The sequence below is a fragment of the Alosa pseudoharengus genome, unplaced genomic scaffold (assembly GCF_046254945.1).
Source record: "Alosa pseudoharengus isolate Yale_2024_CS ecotype anadromous, Long Island Sound unplaced genomic scaffold, YU_APseudo_1.1 YU_APseudo_1.1_scf_12, whole genome shotgun sequence".
Lineage (NCBI taxonomy): Eukaryota > Metazoa > Chordata > Actinopteri > Clupeiformes > Clupeidae > Alosa > Alosa pseudoharengus.
The window spans coordinates 30,550,751-30,569,814 of NW_027468587.1; the positions used below are offsets into that span (position 1 = coordinate 30,550,751).

Genomic DNA, 19,064 nt, shown 5'->3' on the forward strand with positions numbered 1-19,064 from the left:
AATATGATTATATTGCTTAAAAGGAGCACATCCCTGGGTGGGCTTGAACCACCAACCTTTCGGATAACAGCTGAATGCGTTAACCAATTACAGAGACTGTCATGGCCATACCCTAGGGGCAACATTAACTTGGATGCGTCTTTTCAGTGTTTCTCTCAGACTTCCATTAAATCTTCAACGATGCATACTCAAAAATATTCCTGTTCTTGTCTGCGTCTTCTCAAAGGGGCTGCTACAAGGAGTCAGGGCTGAGCAGTCTAAGGTGCTTGGAGGTTCCCGTCTTTCTGGAGGCGTGGGTTCGAATCCCACTTAGGTAATTTTTAACTGGTCATTTTATTCAAGCTGTTCAAATGTGTTTTTTTTTATTTTAGGGAAAAATCATCAAGGAGAATGAAGAAGCCTGTTCAGAGGCCGGATCTGTGAGCATTCAGCATTCTTCTCAATGCAGTTCTCAAGCTGAAGTGAAGCAAGAGCACCAGGGTAGCTTTCTCTGGAATAGTCACCCACTGCAAAAGTATGCAGTCGTTTCTCGCAGAACCCACTTAATCATCATCTTGTTGCATGTTTTCCCCAACAGCTAATGGTTTTGAGAAACACTCCAGAACAGCCTCCAGCTCTGCCACAGAACTGCGTAAGAAAAGCTTCAGTAAGATCCATCATAACTATCTTGTCATGTCACATTCAGACTTGTTTGAGCTTGCAGTTGCAATAGTCCTCTGAGGTAACGGTTCCTTTTCACTGTCTAAAGGACCCACCGAGTGCAGTGTCAGCCTTTCTCTGTCAGAGCGCACTCCTGCCTGGTGAGTTGTTAACAGTTATGCCTTATGTAGGCTTTTCAGCTTTATTTGAAACTATTATTTGTAACTAATGTAGTGTTCATATCCTGTACATCACTTTGGACAATAGTATCTGCCACATATTATAAAAATAAGCACAGCATATACATAACAACGGAAGACTGCTTATTAGTGATGTGTCTCTTGATGACCGTTATCTGTGGGGAATTATGAAATATCATGTGATCATATATTCTGCTCCTCTTTGTGCTGTAACCTCCACTGGATAAAAGAAGCCTTTGAATAAGGTTCCATCAGGCAATGATTAATGACCATTTGTGAAGCTTCATTGTATTGTATTATTTAAATAGGGACATTTATTTCTCTAACTGCTGATAATGTGGAATATAAAATCTTTTTCATTCCCTGCCTACCTTCCTTCCACATATGTGTCTGTTAGCAGGGATTTTCTACCACAGCCAAAGTCCCGTCCAGGTAATATATATATATATATTATATTATTATATATATTATTATTTTTATTTTTTTTAAAGTAAAGGACCATATGGGGACCATAAAGGGCCTAAGAATACACATTGCGTTATATTGGTGAAAAGAATGATATACATGCTCATTATATCACCTATAATAGGTTTATTTGTACATGTTTGTTTCTACAGCCACAGCAGGAATTTTTGTATCTCAGAGGAAACTTCGGCAAATAGAGGACCCCGTTCAAAGACTGGTTGGACTACTGCATAAAATTATTTATATTTGTCAGGTAAGCAGTATTTACCCATACTAGGATATGTACTGTATGACTGATGAAAAACCACTGTATTCTGCATGCTACAGCAGGCAGTAACCATGTTATTCCACCTGAACTATTAGCTACAGCAGGCAGTAACCATGTTATTCTACCTGAACTATTAGCTACAGCAGGCAGTAACCATGTTATTCCATGTAAACTGTTAGCTACCGCAGGCAGTAACCATGTTATTCCATGCGAACTGTTAGCTACCGCGGGCAGTAACCATGTTATTCTATGTGAACTGTTAGCTTCCTCCAGCCCAACACTCCAACCACAGGAGACGGACTATAGAGAGGTTCAAAAAATCTTTATTCCATCAAGGAAGCAATCCATATAGCCTTAAAGTGGAATTAAACAAGGTATGGTTTTAACCCTTGTTTTCTAGACAACAGTCCCTCATCCTTTTCCAACAATGTGTCTGTGACCTGCTTTAGATATGGTCAAGACATAAAAAACAGTGGTTCAAAATACAGTCATGACAGTATCTAAGTGCCAAAGTACATTGAGAGCACCACGGTTTTCTATCTTAGCAGACCTGTATTGATCCAGCTGAAATACTTCATGACGTTACCCAGGGACATAGAAAAGACATAATGAGGCCTCTTGCCATTGGTTTGCTCAGGTTCTTCAGGGAAGCTCAGACTTGGTTGAGTTGGTGTCTTCCTGCAGAGATTGGTGGTCTCAGGTCCAGTCTTTTGGGGGGGAACCTTTCAGCACTGAACCACGAGGTACGGTGTCTAACTTTACTAACTCAGTGAAATGTATCCACCTGTGTCTGTTTTGGAAGTTTTACAACCCTCTACCTATACAGGTGAGAGTGGCTACGCAGGTCTGCAGGATGGTATCACATATGAACAGTTGCAAGTGAGTCTCTCTCTGTTCTCCTGGCTTTTGCTTTTTCGGTCTCTCCCTCCCTGTTTCCCTCCTTCTCTGGGTCTCTTCCAGTTTGGTCTCTCTCCTCCTCTGAAGTTAGCCTAGTATCTCTAATGTGGTCTCTCTCCTCCTCTGATGTTAGCCTAGTATCTCTATGTTTGTCTTGAGATTAATATGTGCATTGAATCCCTTTGTGTTCATCTAATCAAAGACTCTGATAGAGGATGAGCTTGAGGAAAATGGCTACCACAGCAGAACAGCATCCAGGTAAGTTGCTGTACGAAAAACGAAAACGGTTTGGAGGCCCTTTTTAGATTGTTTTTCATTGTAGAGTTAGTAATGACACTCACACTGTTAATAATACATTTTGAACCAACGAATGCCTGTTATTAAAAATTCATTTCGAGACTGTTGCTAACTCTGAAATACTTCCCCACAGGAGTGATCAGGAGGCAATGCGTGGAAACCAGAGACCCTATTCCCCAAGCACTCTTGTATCCTCTGAGGCCTGTGACAACAAGGCCACGTAGTGGTGCAAGCAGATCCGTGAGCTTAACTGGAGGCCAGTCTGAATGGCCTTACTCTATGCACCTGTATAGTGTTTGTAAATGTATGACCATGCACATGATATTGACAGCATAGTATCAACATTTTGTTGGACAGGGAGCTTTAGATGTGGTATTATTACACAGACATGCAACCATTAGGTATATACTGTATGCCATTTGATGTTTAACTCAGCTTCTGCAGAAAAATGCTGTTTAGTTGAATTACGTGCAATTTGGTCTCACTTCCTGATAAATGAGAAGTTATTTCTATTTTTGTGTTGCCTTTAAAAATACCACAGCAACATTAAGCTATCTCAATTACAATCCTGTTATGTAAGATGGCTGTATCTGTGCATTCTAGGACTGTTGGTATGGCACAGCCTATATTTAGCAGATTAAGCGGTAAAGTAGAGCAGGGAGGGTGACCTTTGCCCCGTGAATGAGTGTAGTCTTTAAGTTTATTGCAGTTGACTTGCACTTCCTGCTGTAGCATATGCTATTGTTCTGCTCTTCCACTTGTAACAGTCCTTCAAAATTGTCATGGACATACTTAACTGTTTACATATTTACTGTTACTGTTTGTTGCCTTCATAGATCTATGACTCTTGTACAAGGTTTTTAATCTCAGGGTTACTGATGCACTTTTTCTGTAAATGATAATCATTCTGTCAGATGGGTTTGGAATGTATCATAAAATGCACTTTGCATGAATTTATTGCATCTTATTAAAATTCCACAACATAATCCAGTTATTTTCTCTATGACTCCTTAAGAGTTAACAGCTCCACCTTGTGGGCAAAGATGCACAGTACCACTAGGGAACTGGCTCCTTGGCCCCACATTTTTGAGATACCCCTACCGGAGGTAGAACTAAACCCAACAATATTTTAAGGTCTCCCATTTATGAAATTGATTCTTGGCTAAAAATATTTTACTGCTAAGATTGTTAAATTAACAGATATTGTTATACACCCCAAAACCAAAAAAGGACTAAAATATAGCCTGTCTGTATGGGAGTTAAGGCATATAAACTAGTGCAGATCAATCACACAAGCTCTGAGAACTTTGAAACTTGGCATGTGTATAGTCAGGAAGTTGCTTTACCTACTAGAAAAGACTGGATGTGAATATCTTGATGTATGGAATGAATAGATACATGTAAACATACACCTAAAATCAACATTCTTCTCACCACTGATAATGTGATTTGGACTTGAGACTGTATTTTGCCAGTGTTATGTTTTCTTTCATTTTGGACACCTCATACATTGAGTGACAGAACACCCTGATTCGTCATACTATATTTATATTCGACATACTATATTGTTTCTATGATAATCCCTGGTAAAGCAGCTACAAAGTAAATAAAAACATTCTGCATAGATATTAATTTTTTGCATGTCCGCTTATTTTAGGTGTATGTTTATATATATATCTATTCATTCCATACATCAAGATATTCACATCCAGTCTTTTCTAGTAGGTAAAGCCACTTCTTGACTATAAACATGCCAAGTTTCAAAGCTCTCAAAGCTTGTGTGATTGATTTACTAATTTATATGCCTTAACTCCAATACGGACAGGCTATATTTTAGTCCTTTTTTGGTTTTGGGGTGTATAACAATATCTGTTAATTTAACAATCTTAGCAGTAAAATATTTTTAGCCAAGAATCCATTTCATATATGGGAGACCTTAGAGATGAGGAAAAACATTGTTGGGTTTAGTTCTACCTCCGGTAGGGGTATCTCAAAAACTAAAGCCCTTTCTGACCATTTGTCACTAACCTAATGGTGAGGGCACTCAAAAATGATCTAACAGAACTATGATTACATGTTTTGTGATTGTGTGAGGGGAAAAAACTGAATTATGCCAGTTATGTGTACCTTATGTAACATATGTCTACGTCCATCCCATTAAGTGAATTAGTTAAAGGTGCTCTAAGCGATGCTGGGTAACGACTTTCAAACAAAACAGAGAGCTAGCTCGCTACTTCCTGCCCCTCCCTCCCGTGCTGCTCCCGTGCAATTGAAACTCTCCTAAACGCGCATCTCGTCTGTGATTTGCTGGAACAGTTTATGTTTTTATGGGCTAGGCTTGCCCAGGTATTTTTTGTTGCTGTTGTTAGAGCCTGGGCTGTCCACAGAGATCAAGTTTTTTTTTTACAGTGTATTCAGGACACAGTCAGCTAGCGGTTGGTTAGGTGATGTTTGCAGTAAGTGACATAAAATGTTTTAGCCTAAAAAACGCATGACATCGCTTTTTAATTCCATAAGGAACATAAGAAACACAAAGAACACAATAGTATATACTATATGTATATATTTATTGATATACTATTTATATAGATACATCTTCAATAGATATACACAACTATACATACTGGACTCATTTACGAAGAAAAGCAGAACAAAGGACAAAACAGATATGGACATAAGTTGTGTAAATCAGAGCTGAATCAAGCTCTGCAAATCACACCGTCCAGCTGCTTCCTCTGCATAGAATTCCAGAACAGCAGACACAGAAAGCACACTAACCCCTGGCATTGGGATTTTAAAATGTCTCGCTGTTCTGGTCACAGAAAAGAAAACACAAACAATAAGCGACAACAAAATGAACAACAGAAGAATAGCACACCCCATGTCCACATGCAGACACGAGGCCTTAAGGCCTTCTACAGACTTCTGGGTAAACTTTCACTTGCATTGCTCTTTCCCTTTTGCTTTTCATCTGTGCGAGGTACATGAAGGTTGTACCTGATTTCTTAGTCAGGTTTGGATACTGGAAGTACAAGGAAGTTAACATGTATAAATTGGTTCTGTATTACAATGGCAGTAACAAATGCTCACTATTTTCCTTTGTTGACTATGCTTATTTGCCTTCTCAAGAGAATTGTCTCTAGACCAAATCATATTTGTAGACTTGAATGACGATGGTCCCATAATTAGGTCCATAATTAGGTCCTGGCAAAATATAGGCTCTGTGAAAATGTTGTATGCTTGCTGCTTCTGATGGGCAGCGAAACTGTGTGCAAACAAGTAGTACTACTACAACATAACAAAGCAAACAGGAGATAAGGTAAAGCAAAGCGTATGTGCATTCTGACTGCTAGCTAGCACTAATGTAGCCATACATTCTGACCAACAAAACTACATATTATCATAATTCTCAAGTGAACTTAAATTTTCTGAGAGAAAGAAAAAAAACTGTCCTTGTGTTTCTGAAGGATAGACTGACATCAAGGTTCTTAAACAGATAGTCATGCATTTCCCACAACAGGATCTTAATGCAAGTCCTTGATAGTTCTCCTCAAGATGTAGTGTTTTAAGAAACTACAAGGAAGATCAGCAGGCATAAGAATATACGTTAGTATACCTTATGTTTATGATTTACACCACTTGAGAATTACAAGTGCAAAGTATCCAAAAAAAATAATTAAGTGGTTCTTTGGATCACAGAAATGATCCATGAATACATATTTTCAATCTGTATGATACCTCCAAATCTTCAAAAATCCACAAAGGTTTCACACAAATACCTGCATGTATGTAATGGCAGTCAATCTGTTTTTAAACATCTTCAACATGTTTTTAAGACACCTCCCCAAAACAATAAAAAAAAAAAACTTTACATACATTCTACAGTGACATTTTAAACCCTCCAAAGTTGGTCGTTTGAGAAGACAAAGCGCTTCCTGGTTCATGGGTGGACCTTAAAGGCCAAGAGTGCCTCGGAGTGCAAGTTGTTGAGCGAACGGAGGTCAGGCAGTTTGAGGAGTAGCTTGGTGAAGACTGCAGCCTCGTTGGCGTGGTTCTTTGTGATCAGACCTCTAAGTGCTCGGATGAGGTTGTCCTGGAGCGCCTCCACAGAGTTCATATCCTCAATGCCTGAACGATCTGTTGAAAGAACAGAAAATAAAAAAATGTGTTAAATTAAATAACTGATACATCCCTCACAAAGTGGTTGTGTGTTAGTCTTCCTCCTTCACTGATTTAATTCCCCACACCGTGAACTTTTGTACTTAGTGAGATCCTTGTACTGGGTTATAGAGAAGAAAGTGTTGGTGCTGTGAGAAACAGGAAGTGACACCTACCTGCCGACACTAGCACCACGGCGGTGAAGAGGCTCATCTCGTCCTCGCTCAGATGCAGCGACAGTAGCTTCTCACTGAACTCGAACATGGAGTTGAGGAGCTCGCCAGCGCCCATGGAGCGCAGAGCCTCCAGGCTATACTTCCGGCCACTCATGAAAGTCACAGTGCGTTCATTAATGTCGAACAGCGAGGCGAAGCGCACCATAAGCACCTAGTGGTGAAGAGGGAAGAGTACAAGGTCAGGACAACGAAACGAGAGAAACCGAAAAGGCTCTTTAAACATGCTAAATCCACTCATTTCCTAACTCTGCCCTAACTGTTGAATCATTATCTAATGCTAACATGGATATAAAGTCAAGCTGAAGCTCAAACATTTGATTGTCTGTTTCTCTGGGAAATGGTGGGACTCTTACCTCAAAGGTGCCGGCCTTAAGAAGGCTGACTTGGTCATGCTGCGATAGGTCCTGGAATCCTGGAATTCGCTTGGCAAATTCCACCACCTCCTTCACAGCGGGGGTGAAACTCATGGAAAATTCCTCCCAGACTTCATGACTGGGCAGGCGTGGGTCCACCACGGGGGAGGTGTTCATGGGGCATACCTGGGAAGACACATTACAAATGACTTTCAAAAAGGACACAAGATAAAACATAGATAAACATCCTGATAATGCCTGCATGCTCATTTCACTGGCACTACTATTTACACGTAAAGTTCAAAACAATACTAACTAACCCTGGAAAACACACTCCATCTTTCTACAAGCCAGTGACTTGAATTACAACAGTGTAATGACAGCCTGACATGATACTAACCAGATGCCTCATAGGTGGTGCGTGCCCGTTCACGCTGTGGCTATAGTGATAAGAGCTTTGGGTGTTGGCTGCATATGTGCCACTGGGGGCGCTGTTGAGCTGCTGCTGCTGCATGGCTGAGTGGGTCCTCTCTTTTCTGTAGGCCCAGCTCTGAGGAAGCTGCGTGTGGTAGACGGGTTGATAGCTCTTGGGCGAGGTGGACGCCACGTTGTCCTGGCAGCGGCTCGCGTACTCGGAGGTCTCCTCCATGCTGCTCTGGCTCAGCTGCTCGGCTAGCCCCAGCGACGGGGAGCCTCGGGCGGGGGAGACGGGCGAGCCAGCTGGCCTCTCCTGCTCGAAGGCAAACATGCCATCCTGAGGCGCCGCGCTGCCGCTGTTGCCGCCGGTGACGGCGTCCTCCTCGCCGCTGTCTGACGCGCAGGAGGACGCAGAGCTCAGGGAGGTGTCCATGGGAACATTGGACTCGGAGTCAGCAGACACACTCTGCGGCGAAGAAGGGGCCGATGAGGAGGAGGACGCCGAGGAAGAGGGTGAGGAGGAGGAGGAGGAGGAGGCAGAGGGAGAGGGCCGTGAGGTGGTGCTGGGGATGGGGATGGGCTCCGTCGGGCAGGACGTCGCCTGGGTGCCGTGGAGCATGTGGTGCAGCTGGCTGTTTGTCATCATGTTGTTCATGGCGTTCTGCATCTCTAGGAGCATGCGCTGCTTTTCCCGTTTGGGGATGCGGCCAAATCGGACAGCTACACAGGACACAGCCAACAGAACACGGTCAAAAATATTTACTTTCAGCAAAAGGACTATTTAGTATTTCAGCTTAGTGGTTGAAGTATATCTATTTCTCTGTAGCACTTTGTTACAATACAAATCACACTAAACCTCATCCTAACCACACTACAAAAACAGTTCAACTGGCCACTCGAAAAACTCAAGAAACTACCCCAAAACTCACCATCTCTTGACATGCCAACTGATAAGCACTTCTTAAACCTGCACTGTTGGCAGCGGTTGCGGTTGATGCGCACGATGGTGCAGCTCTCGGCCTTCAGACACTTCTTATACTGAATGTTCTGCTGGATGCTCCTTCTGAAGAAGCCCTGTGATGGATCAGACAATAGATGGGTCAGACAACAAAAACGGGACAGAAAGTCAGCGTGCAAAAGCTGCAGCGCAGCGCGGAGGCAGAGACGACTGGACCTCCAGGAGAGAGAAAAAAAGCGAAATTCCGTATTAAGAGCATAAAAATGGGTTAGAATTAGATCCTCACCTTGCAGCCTTCACAGGCATGCACTCCATAGTGAAATCCTGAGGCCACGTCTCCACACACTTTGCATAGCAAAACCATACCATTGAGCTCTGAAAACAACAACCAGCCAAAACTGATTAGCCTTGCTTCAGTTATACACAGGAAAGATATTCAATATTACCGTATTTTCCAGACTATAAGTCACACTTTTTTTCATAGTTTGGCTGGTCCTGCGACTCAGGTGCAACATATATATATATTTATATATATATGTTTTTTTTCCTCTTCATGACACATTTTTTGACTTATGGTGACTTATACTCCGGTGCGACTTATAGTCCGGAAAAGACGGTACTACTCTTTAGCTATATGATTTTTGCCCCAAACAACTGTACAGATTCACAAGCTTCTTTGTCAAACACAAAACCATTGACAGTGGCCTTGAGACCTGTTCTAAGAATTAGGTTGGTTTCTAAAAAACACAGTGGCTGCTAAAAGTGGTCCCAAACCCCCAAATGCCCCAAACTGATACCCATTGATGGATTCTTGTTACATTTCCCTTGAAAACCATCCGACCGACGTGTTAAACTTTCGCTGTGACTCACTTGTTATGCCGCTCTTGGCAGTGGAGGGGTGTGCCCCTGTCTTCTCAGAGGTGGGGCCATGCTTGGAGGGTCCCCCCCGTCCGGGCATCGACGAGAGAGAGGGGGAGGACGATGGGCTGCTGCTGTTGCTACTGCTGCCTGTGCTGCTGCTGGAGCTGTCACTCAAGCAAGCCTCAGGGCAGAGAGAAGGACCAGAGGAACGAATGTAGGCTATAACGCCCCCTGTAACGCAAGGAGAAATTCAAGTTAAAAGTGGTAGACTTTTTTTGATTGAATTCACACTAAAAAAGCTATGGGGTCCCCATACGAACTGAAAGGTTACATATTAAGAGTTAAGAATAAGTGTTGGAAACTCAAGATAGACATTTGATTATTATGATATTATGATTAAAAAAAACATTCAAATTAAAAAGGACAATTTAAAACAAGTAAATGCTCAAGAGTTTCATGCAGCATAAGAGGTTTGATACTAAATGTAAGAAGAAGCGCAACAGGTTTCAGCGATGGCCAACCAGGAAGGCCAAGAGTAGAAGCCATGTCTTCAGTCACTGTGACTGACCTGCTTTAGAACTTCACATTCACCTCGTTGGGTAACACTGTTACATAATCTAACTCTCCAATGAGGTCTCACGCGCGAATGTACATATGTATGCACAGCCAGTTAGTACAACAGGTTTATGCTTTACATTTATTTATTATTAATATGATTTATTATTAATATTAATTATAATATATTATTTATTTCTATCCAAACATCTGTACTACTTGGTTGAAGAAATGGATACCAACTATAGGCTATCCTCACTTGAGTCATTCATAGCGAGTTAGTCGTCGTTTAATCGTAGCTAAAGAAGGAAACTGTGTTTTGTGTTGTGTATGTTAGGAATCTGTTCAAAGCAAAACAGACATGTAATTAATTGATGTTTTTTAAACACTTAAGCTATTGCCCTTTTATGCTTTTATGTACTTGTTACCTTGTGTGTTTTATGTTTTCTATTTTATTCTTCACTTTTTAAGCTATTCTTTGACCCTGGTCCTTCTAAGCTTTTATTAGCCATTCCTGTTTGCTTTTGTTTATGTGAAGTACATTGAATGACCTCTGTGTATGAAATGTGCTATATAAATAAACCTGACTTGACACATACCATACATGCAAAAGTAGCACTACACACACACACAAATAACATCTCAGTGCCTCTGGAGATTACAAGAGAAGCAGAGAAATCACAATTATTTTAACTCAAATCACTCAAGTCTTGGTGAGAAGAAATTAAATGTATCACATTTCTGTTGTCTGCCATTGAATGCTACAGAGAATGCTCCAAGTTTAGACAAACAATCAAACAATTGAATGAACAAAAGCAGCATTAGTCCCTAATGCTTTTTAAGATGCCAAGATGAGTACGAATAGAATAGAACACCAGAGCCAAAGAGCTATCAGTGGCCTAATTATAAAAACGTAATGACTTTGCTTTTGGTAATGCTCGTCAAGATCATGACAGTAAGTAAGTAAGTAAGAAAATAAATCTTTATTTATAGCGCATTTTTATGCACGAAAGTGCATCTCAATAATAAAATCCACGGGGCATTACCTAACTAGCAATGACTCTTAATTTACTGAACCCTCCCACACGTGGATCTGTCATGTTTTCTATGGGCGAAATATCTAGGTCAGGACAACTGTCTCCTGCTGTCTCACGTGGTACTGCAGTCTGCCACAGCGCCAGGACATCGCGCAGAATTATGTAATGAGCACGTCACGGCGAATTTCGACCAATAGGAACCGAGAAAGAGAGAATCGTGTACACAGAGGCACATGGCTAGGCTGGCTGTTCCATGTGAGTTTGAGGAACCCAGACATCGTGAGTACAATGTGTTCAAAACACTAGTAACACTCCTAACCCACATAAGGCGTGACTTTCACGAAAACAGCCAGATGAATCACTACAGAAACTTGCAAATAGGCCTATGTGTAAGCACGGCCAGTTAATACAACAGGTTTATGCTTTACATAAATGTATTTCTATCCAAACATTTGTACTACATGGTTGAAGAAATAGATGCCGACTGTAAGCTAACCTCACTCAAGTCATTCATAACGAGTTAGTCGTTGGTTTAATCATAGCTAAAAAATAAGGAAACTGTGAATATCTGTTCAAAGCAAAAGAGACATGATGTAATTAAAAATACAAAAAAATACTTACCAAGTTTAGTTGATTCCATATTTAGCTGTCTGCGTACAGAAAACAAGTGGCCAAAAGATATTGCAGCAAGTTGAATAAGTACTGACCAAAAATGTTACAAATATATCTGGTACACAACAATGTGTACAGTAGACAGACTTTCCCTGAATTGCAACAATTTAGCTTGCGAATGTTCCGCTGATCAAACTACAGTAACACTGTTGCCTTTTACTTTGCCGCGGCAGTAAGAATGAAACATAGTTGCAAATACTATATCGGAAAAGTCACTGCATGTAAAATATCCGCAGATCTCCACAGCAGAGCACAGCGTTTAGATTCTCAAAATCCTCAACGAAAGACGCTTTAAAACACGAATGTGTCCGATGTCCAGGTAGATACTGAATGACAAGTGAAATTGTTCGTCGATGGCACTCCCTAGCTGTGAGACCACTGTATACCGAATGTTCAGAGTTGTGTTTTAAACATGTGACCTATTTGCCAGCCACTCCTCCTGGCCTAGCGCTCTGAGTCACTTTAACCCAGTGACACACATTTCCAGAGGCGGAGTCGTATCTCGGTGGACGTAATAGCCCTGCTTTCACGTTTTTGCAGGCATGTCAACGTGATTCTAGTAGCCTAGGCTTGTATCGTCGTAGTGTGGATCGAAAACGGGGAAAGTGGGCAGTAGCCTACCTCCCATTAGTTGAGTATGTGTATGTGCCTATGTATTAACAGTATTAGTGATCCATAACTCTTCAGAATTCAGAATACCAGTGTTTTAATAATTTCTTATCACAGTTAATTTGCCTTCTACTGATTGATTGGATCACAAAATAAAGGCTGACATGTGTGGATCACGTTTTAAAGAGTTGTCCCAGAAGTGTTCTGGCAGAATTAATTCTCTTAAAAAGAAAGCAAAGATAATAATCAGACATAAATTAAAGGAACCGTATGTAAGAAATGTATTTCAATTCATCATAAAATAGCCCTGATATGTCACTAGACATTAAGAAATCATGTTCATTTCAAATACTTATATCACTGACAACAGTAGTCCGGCCAGGATATTGTCATTTAAAAAGTGAAGTTGCAGCCCTCAACTGATGTTGATGTTGTGTTTTGTCATGTCATGTCGTGTTTTGGCCTGATGCGCCACCCTCCACCTAACTGCTAATCACAAAGTCCGTAGTGTTTCGGCATCCTGGGTTGGCAACCTTGAGTCAGGGGGGAGGGGGAGGGGATACACCGCTCTACAGTAATTTGAAAGTGATTGCAATACCGGTTTTGGCCACATCATCAGTCTTGTATGGTTTATGGTCTTTGATGCTGTTTATACAACTAAACAGTTAGATCCGGATCTATTTATTATAGAATAATACTATTTATTATATTTATTTTTATTATATATTTATTTATTATAGATGTATTATTTATTTGTATATTTATTTATTTATATATTACTTTTTCTGCTGTAAGTGCATGTTGTTTGTGATCTATCTATCTATCTATTCATTTTTGATTGGACAAGAGGTATTCCATGAGTCATCTTTTACTGTCTATGGTGGGGGTATCACGAATATCCGCACTCATACTTTTTTTAACGCTAGTAATCACTCCGCATATTGCCTTGAATTATCCAACAGACTATTCCGTCATCGGTTACATACATATCAGAAAAATGTCAGATAATCCTGAATAACACAAATTCATATAAACACACACGTTTCAGTCTTTTGTGGTCTTTTTCTTTATTCACAGTTATAGCAAAGATAAATTAAAATTTGCAAGAGGAAACGTTTACACACACACACACACACACACACACACACTCACTAAAGTCCTTAAAACGCAGTCCATGTGTTTCACAAGCAGCAATTGTTAAAGGCCCAGTTGTCCATGTCCACATCATGTTGCGTAGCGCTTGGTCCACTGTTTCGCTATTCGATCATGTTCAGCTCTGTTTGTTGTGTACTGGGTCGCGATGCTCCCAACCAAAGGGTCCGCTGTGGAGGAGGGGGGAAGGGGGGGAAAGCTGATTTATTTCGTAATCAGGATTCTTGATGCATGTAATTCCTGAAGTCACACTGACTAAAAGTCCCGACCAGGCTAACAGCCAGGGTTAGTTACCGGTAATTTTAATGTTAATTATGTTGTCTTACTGGTTCAGCCAGCTGTCATTCAAATCAGACCTCCATTTTTTTAAAAGCTTTATTCCATTTATATATTATTTGCTACATTTATTTACTCGCAAAACACAACAGATTGTCTGCCTAATACCATATGGTTATCATTTTAATTATGGTAGCCTCATAATTATTAACATACTCGTTTGCTTGTTTTGTTGATAGGCGTTTGATGAATAGTCTACTGTAGTAGTTGATGGGAAGTGGAGGGGCAATTTTCGGTTATAAAGACAATATAAAGGTAGATAGTCATACTATGTGTATCTTTGCAATGGCAAGCGCTTTCTTAATGACGTTGCGTGCTAAAACAAGGAAGCACTCACACGCTATGTCAAACCTCACTTTATCACTTATCTTGGATGTCTTAATTCTGCCTTTGTGAAATACCCCTCTGGTCAGACAGGTTCTGACCTCACCTGGGTTGCAGTCTGTGAGCAGGGAGCAGATGGACAGCAGCACCTTGGAGATGGTGAGGGCTGGACTCCAGTTGTCCTTCAGGATGTCCAAGCAGATCACACCCTGGCTGTTGATGTTACAGTGGTAGATCCTTGTACGGAATGTTACCTGGCAAAAAGGAATGTGATCATTAAAAAAAAATCAGATGGATTAATGCAATAAGTGACTTGTTTTTGGAAATGTATCACTTGTGTTCCTCTGGTATATCCATAAAGACAGCCTGCTTGATCTAAATACACTAGACACATTTAATTCATCTTAATGCTGACTTTCTAAATAGACTTAATGCATATTACACCTAAAAACATGATCTTTCTAATTACCTTAGGTGGTTTGAAGGGGTAGTCGGGAGTGAAGGCAATGTCCAGGAAGTAGACGCCTCCCTCATAGACGGAACCTGGAGGCCCAAGGATGGTGGACCTCCACTCATAGATGTTGTCACCTTTGGGGCCAGCACTGTAGTCAAAACAGAGTCCGTACATAAACTAACTGAAAATGACTGTCATGTTTACAGTCGTGGCTATGGCTGCAGAAAGTATAACATAGTGAATGAAAATCATGGTAGATGGGAATAGAAGAAGTTATAGACATGTCAACTTCAAGTGAAGTGATGCAGCCGCCGCCGCACCCCCCCATGATTTTTTTCTGCATGGTTTACACTTATATGCAGCCATAGTCAAGTTCAAGTCCAAGTTCAATTTATTTCTTTGTCCCAAATGGGCAATCCAAGTTTAACATTTCTTTAATTCAAGCTCATAAGAGACTGGCAATACACTATAACTGGAGGTCATAAAAGTCTGTATTAACTCCTTCTTCTGACTGGAGGTAAGAATTCTCCACATAGTAACATTATAGTAAAGACCACTGTAGGCTCCTTTCAGACCAGGGCCCCCTTTTATGATGAAGAACGCTCAAAGCACTTTGCCCCTGGTAATCTTGTGGGATTAAACACGACACTGCTTTAGCACAAAACCTACTCATGCCAGGCACAAAGGCAGTGTGTCAAGATTATGCAGTCCTATGGACTATGAGTCCACAATCTAAAGAAAAGTCACATTCTTTCACAAATTAAACTAGACCCCTTTTCATCAATAGAGTATTATCCAAATATAATTTCAAAAACAATATATTTGAGGTGCATGCCCTGCTACTCCGTTTAAAAACAAAAAACTACATACAGGAAGCTGAAAAATATTAATGACAGGGAAGGCAAGCAGAGATAAAACTCTTGCCCACTTCAATAGCACATCAGAATATCTACACAATGCTGCATGTTTCACAGCACTCCTTGGGATTTGTCCACCAATGGTGGACATTTATGTTTCACTAATATACATTCCATCTTCATTCCTTCTGTTCTTTAAATCAGAATGTCTTTCTGCTGTGGGTAGCTAAATGGACTCAAGCCAAAGTAAGATAAAGGAAATCTTGTAACAGTTGGGTCTTATTTTAACTGTGACGAACACACGTTGCAAATGATATTGAGCCGGAGTACGGATTTCTGCAGGACACATCATTTAGTGCAGCCTCGTCCATCCCACTCCACTGATGTAGGCCAACACATCTCAAATTGGAAATTGGATATATTTCAAAAACACTTTATTCCATCACATGTACTATAGCAACCCTGAGAAAAAAATAACAAAAATAAGACTGCATGAAAAATGCATTAAACCACTCACCTGCAATTTGGAGGAGGATCCAGAGTTATGTCTGCCAACTCCTTTTGAATCCTGCCATAAACAGCCCAAAACGGTATTAAAACACAAATACAGCCACCTCACACTCTAGTTGATAGCAACAGTGGTCCATTGAATATTTATGAGGCAAAGGTCACTAATCACACCAGTTAAAAATCCAAAACTATTTTCATAACCCTGTCAGAAAATATTTTGGGGTATTTGGATCTCAAGCTACATAAAGAAAACAATCATCCATTACCTTTTTGCACTTGTGGATACCAATTTAGAGGTCTTGCTCATAATGGCTTTCCACTCTAACCCCTCTTGAAGATTCTTGAGGTCACAAGTGAGGTCGATTTCTGTGAATACAAGGTAAGGGTATTCGGCCAATGTAATCAGTATTTGAAAACGTTCTACTCCAAAGCTCGCAGTTCATTTACCAAGAGCTCCTGTAAATTGAAAAAAATAAAGTTGGCATGTCCAACAATGCGCTTTGAAATGTTTATGTAAATTAATTAAATCTTTCTCTATTTTGTTTGTACACCCAGAGATAACAGTTAGCAGTTACTATAATAGGCTAATGCGTTTCTCCCCGGCTGGTGCTTTAATTCAGTCTGTCAGCAGCAGGTGATTTCAAGCGGCGATAACGTTAGTAGGTTAGCAAACTAAGTCAACATTGGCATTCTGCGTTCGATGAATCAAGTTGAAAGTAACTTGAATTTATGTTGCAGACTTGCTCCTGGTTAGAGCTGGGAAGAACTTTAGGACGATACAAACAAATGGCAAGTGAACAGACACAACTCACAAGACCAACGAATGCTAACAAATGTTGCCTACAGACAGACATAGCTAATGTTAATTACTAACTACTGGTCACTTAATCTTTGCTAGCAAAACAATAACAGCTTTTGGAACCGGTGCAAACAAATGCATTTTTCGTTCTTCTGTACGTGCAACGCCATTCGAGAACTCTCTAAAATTACTACTTACTCATAATCATGGTTAGGCTAGACACGGCCAGCAACACGACCAGAAACACGGTCAGTTACCTAGCAGACAGCTAACGAGTTTTAAACGCTAGCCAGCCATCCTGACTCGTTGTCTACTTGTTATGTAGCTGCCTTGTTTGATTTTCCAGACAAGACAGTGAGCAAATCCAATTGTCAACACCGAAAGGAACCCGACAACGTGTATGCTGCTAGATATGTACTCATGAAAAGCATACTTTTCCATGTTTACTCACCTCGCAGTTACGTTCAGACAAGGGTATGGAATGGTCTACGCTCGCTGGCTGGTTGCTGGCTTGGCTTCTCAAATCTGTGGCTTGATGATAGCGGAAGTGCCGCTGCTGCAGTAGGCGGACGACAGTTACCGGTAGAAATCAAGTCTTCGGCGAAATATTGGGAATATTCGGTCGAACTTAAAACTATGTTGCTGTGTGTTTGTAATGACCTTTGCAACGCAAACATAACATAGGCTATGGCCAAAATCTGTTAAAGGGCTCTTGGGCGTAATACTTGTCCATCATGTTAAAAATGTGCACAATCTGCGTGCTGCTCAGTATTTTTTTCCCATTTTCAAAATACACCCCCAGACAGTATTCAGAATTGGTCAGTCCTTAAAATACTACTACTACTACTATTAATAATAATAATATCCTTATATCAAGCCACAAGTTCAGTAGCCTCCTCATGGTCATAGGCCTATTGCGTTTTCCCCCGGCCTCCAATCAGTCTAGAGTCCAGTCTAGATCTTTTGACGTTAATCACTCCTATGATGTATTGTCTATCCAAAGTAAAATGCCTGTTTTGAAGTTAACTGATGGTTAATTGACCAACCCACTTTACCATAAAGGACAAAATGATGAGTGCTATAGCCATCACCAGTAATGAATCTCAGGGCAGAGTGAGAGTCCAGGGCTTTAAGTGAACAAGCAGTAACATTTCTATATCACATCACCATAGTCTACTCTAGAACTGACATAAAAACAGCTAAACAACTTATTTCCTACTTCCCATAGGGAGGCTGGCTTTGTTTCTGTAGAAGAAAGTGAGTTTCTCGTCCAGCCAGATAGCCTACCAAGATATTTCTATATTCAGAGACTATCAATGCTGGATCAGTGGTTATTTGCACACCATTAACCTCAATGTCCCTTGCTCTAGTAAATAGCATATATTTAGTTTTCTTTTCATTTAGTACTAATAGAGTTTCTTGGACATTAAATGAAAGTTGTAGATTATCTATGGCAGGGGTCTCAAACACCCGGCCCGCGGGCCAAATCCGGCCCAATTCCGGCCCGCGACGTATGTCAAAATAATAACATAATCCGGCCCTTCAGACTTTTTAATTGCGGCAAACAACGATACTGATTAAAATAGACGATAGTTCCAAGTACGGTGACAAATCTCATTTGTACTCTGCTCCACTATGTGCTAGACATCCAGAGCTTCATTCAAACCCAAAATCGCTGCGCAAAGTTTTCAGGAAATACACAAAGACGTGCGTAATGACGCGGAAGCGATTTAAGCAGAAATAGGCCTACACCAAATGTTGAAAAACGTTTACGTGTGATGAAGTCTTAGGTAGGCTATGTTATTCACCTATTCTAAATCTGAAGGAGAAGATCCTTTTGGAGATTATGGTCGATCGTCTATTGAATGGAGGTGCGTCTGCGTGTACGACGGTGTCCACTAAGCATACCATGCTTATTTCGACCCTCTGCCCAACATAGCTTGGAGGTTGCAGTGGTAATCGTGATGATAGTGTCCGTAATGGACGTGGTACAGACAGCAGGGCTAGTAG

The 19,064-nt window shown here is 40.8% G+C and overlaps 4 protein-coding genes across 5 annotated transcripts in view; 1 reads left to right on the top strand and 3 right to left on the bottom strand.

Moving 5' to 3' along the window:
- nek10 (NIMA-related kinase 10) overlaps nt 1-2,990 on the top strand; it is a 14,693-nt gene extending 11,703 nt beyond the window's left edge. The window contains exons 24-30 of the mRNA XM_076279582.1: nt 1,256-1,271; nt 1,457-1,557; nt 1,836-1,946; nt 2,210-2,315; nt 2,399-2,451; nt 2,672-2,727; nt 2,900-2,990. Coding sequence (XP_076135697.1) covers nt 1,256-1,271; nt 1,457-1,557; nt 1,836-1,946; nt 2,210-2,315; nt 2,399-2,451; nt 2,672-2,727; nt 2,900-2,990 — 534 coding nt within the window. The remainder of the gene's footprint in view (nt 1-1,255; nt 1,272-1,456; nt 1,558-1,835; nt 1,947-2,209; nt 2,316-2,398; nt 2,452-2,671; nt 2,728-2,899) is intronic.
- Nucleotides 1-19,064, bottom strand: part of septin7b (septin 7b) — a 407,282-nt gene that overhangs the window by 30,058 nt on the left and 358,160 nt on the right. The window lies entirely within an intron of this gene.
- On the bottom strand, nt 5,315-12,414 carry nr1d2a (nuclear receptor subfamily 1, group D, member 2a). The gene is made up of 8 exons (XM_076280781.1): nt 11,963-12,414; nt 9,759-9,980; nt 9,175-9,263; nt 8,860-9,004; nt 7,914-8,650; nt 7,514-7,699; nt 7,101-7,311; nt 5,315-6,903 (listed from the first exon to the last, which is right to left on the bottom strand). Exons 1-8 carry the CDS (start codon nt 11,979-11,981, stop codon nt 6,707-6,709), a joined length of 1,806 nt encoding a protein of 601 aa, XP_076136896.1. The 5' UTR covers nt 11,982-12,414; the 3' UTR covers nt 5,315-6,706.
- Nucleotides 13,665-17,616, bottom strand: LOC143119351 (ubiquitin-conjugating enzyme E2 E1). Its single transcript, XM_076280782.1, has 6 exons — nt 17,506-17,616; nt 16,522-16,621; nt 16,263-16,313; nt 14,904-15,036; nt 14,541-14,688; nt 13,665-13,944 (listed from the first exon to the last, which is right to left on the bottom strand). The coding sequence occupies exons 2-6, from the start codon at nt 16,560-16,562 to the stop codon at nt 13,847-13,849; spliced, it is 471 nt and encodes a 156-aa protein (XP_076136897.1). The 5' UTR covers nt 16,563-16,621; nt 17,506-17,616; the 3' UTR covers nt 13,665-13,846.

Excerpts from the sequence above, each read along its gene's own strand:
- nr1d2a (XM_076280781.1), bottom strand. Across the intron at positions 9,005-9,174 it reads ATGCCTGTGAAGGCTGCAAG|GGCTTCTTCAGAAGGAGCAT; the intron begins GTGAGGATCTAA and ends GATCCATCACAG. Across the intron at positions 6,904-7,100 it reads CGTGGTGCTAGTGTCGGCAG|ATCGTTCAGGCATTGAGGAT; the intron begins GTAGGTGTCACT and ends TTCTTTCAACAG.
- LOC143119351 (XM_076280782.1), bottom strand. The coding sequence starts at position 16,562 with ATGAGCAAGACCTCTAAATTGGTATCCACAAGTGCAAAAAG. Across the intron at positions 14,689-14,903 it reads ACCCCTTCAAACCACCTAAG|GTAACATTCCGTACAAGGAT; the intron begins GTAATTAGAAAG and ends CCTTTTTGCCAG. Across the intron at positions 13,945-14,540 it reads GCTCACAGACTGCAACCCAG|CGGACCCTTTGGTTGGGAGC; the intron begins GTGAGGTCAGAA and ends CCTCCTCCACAG.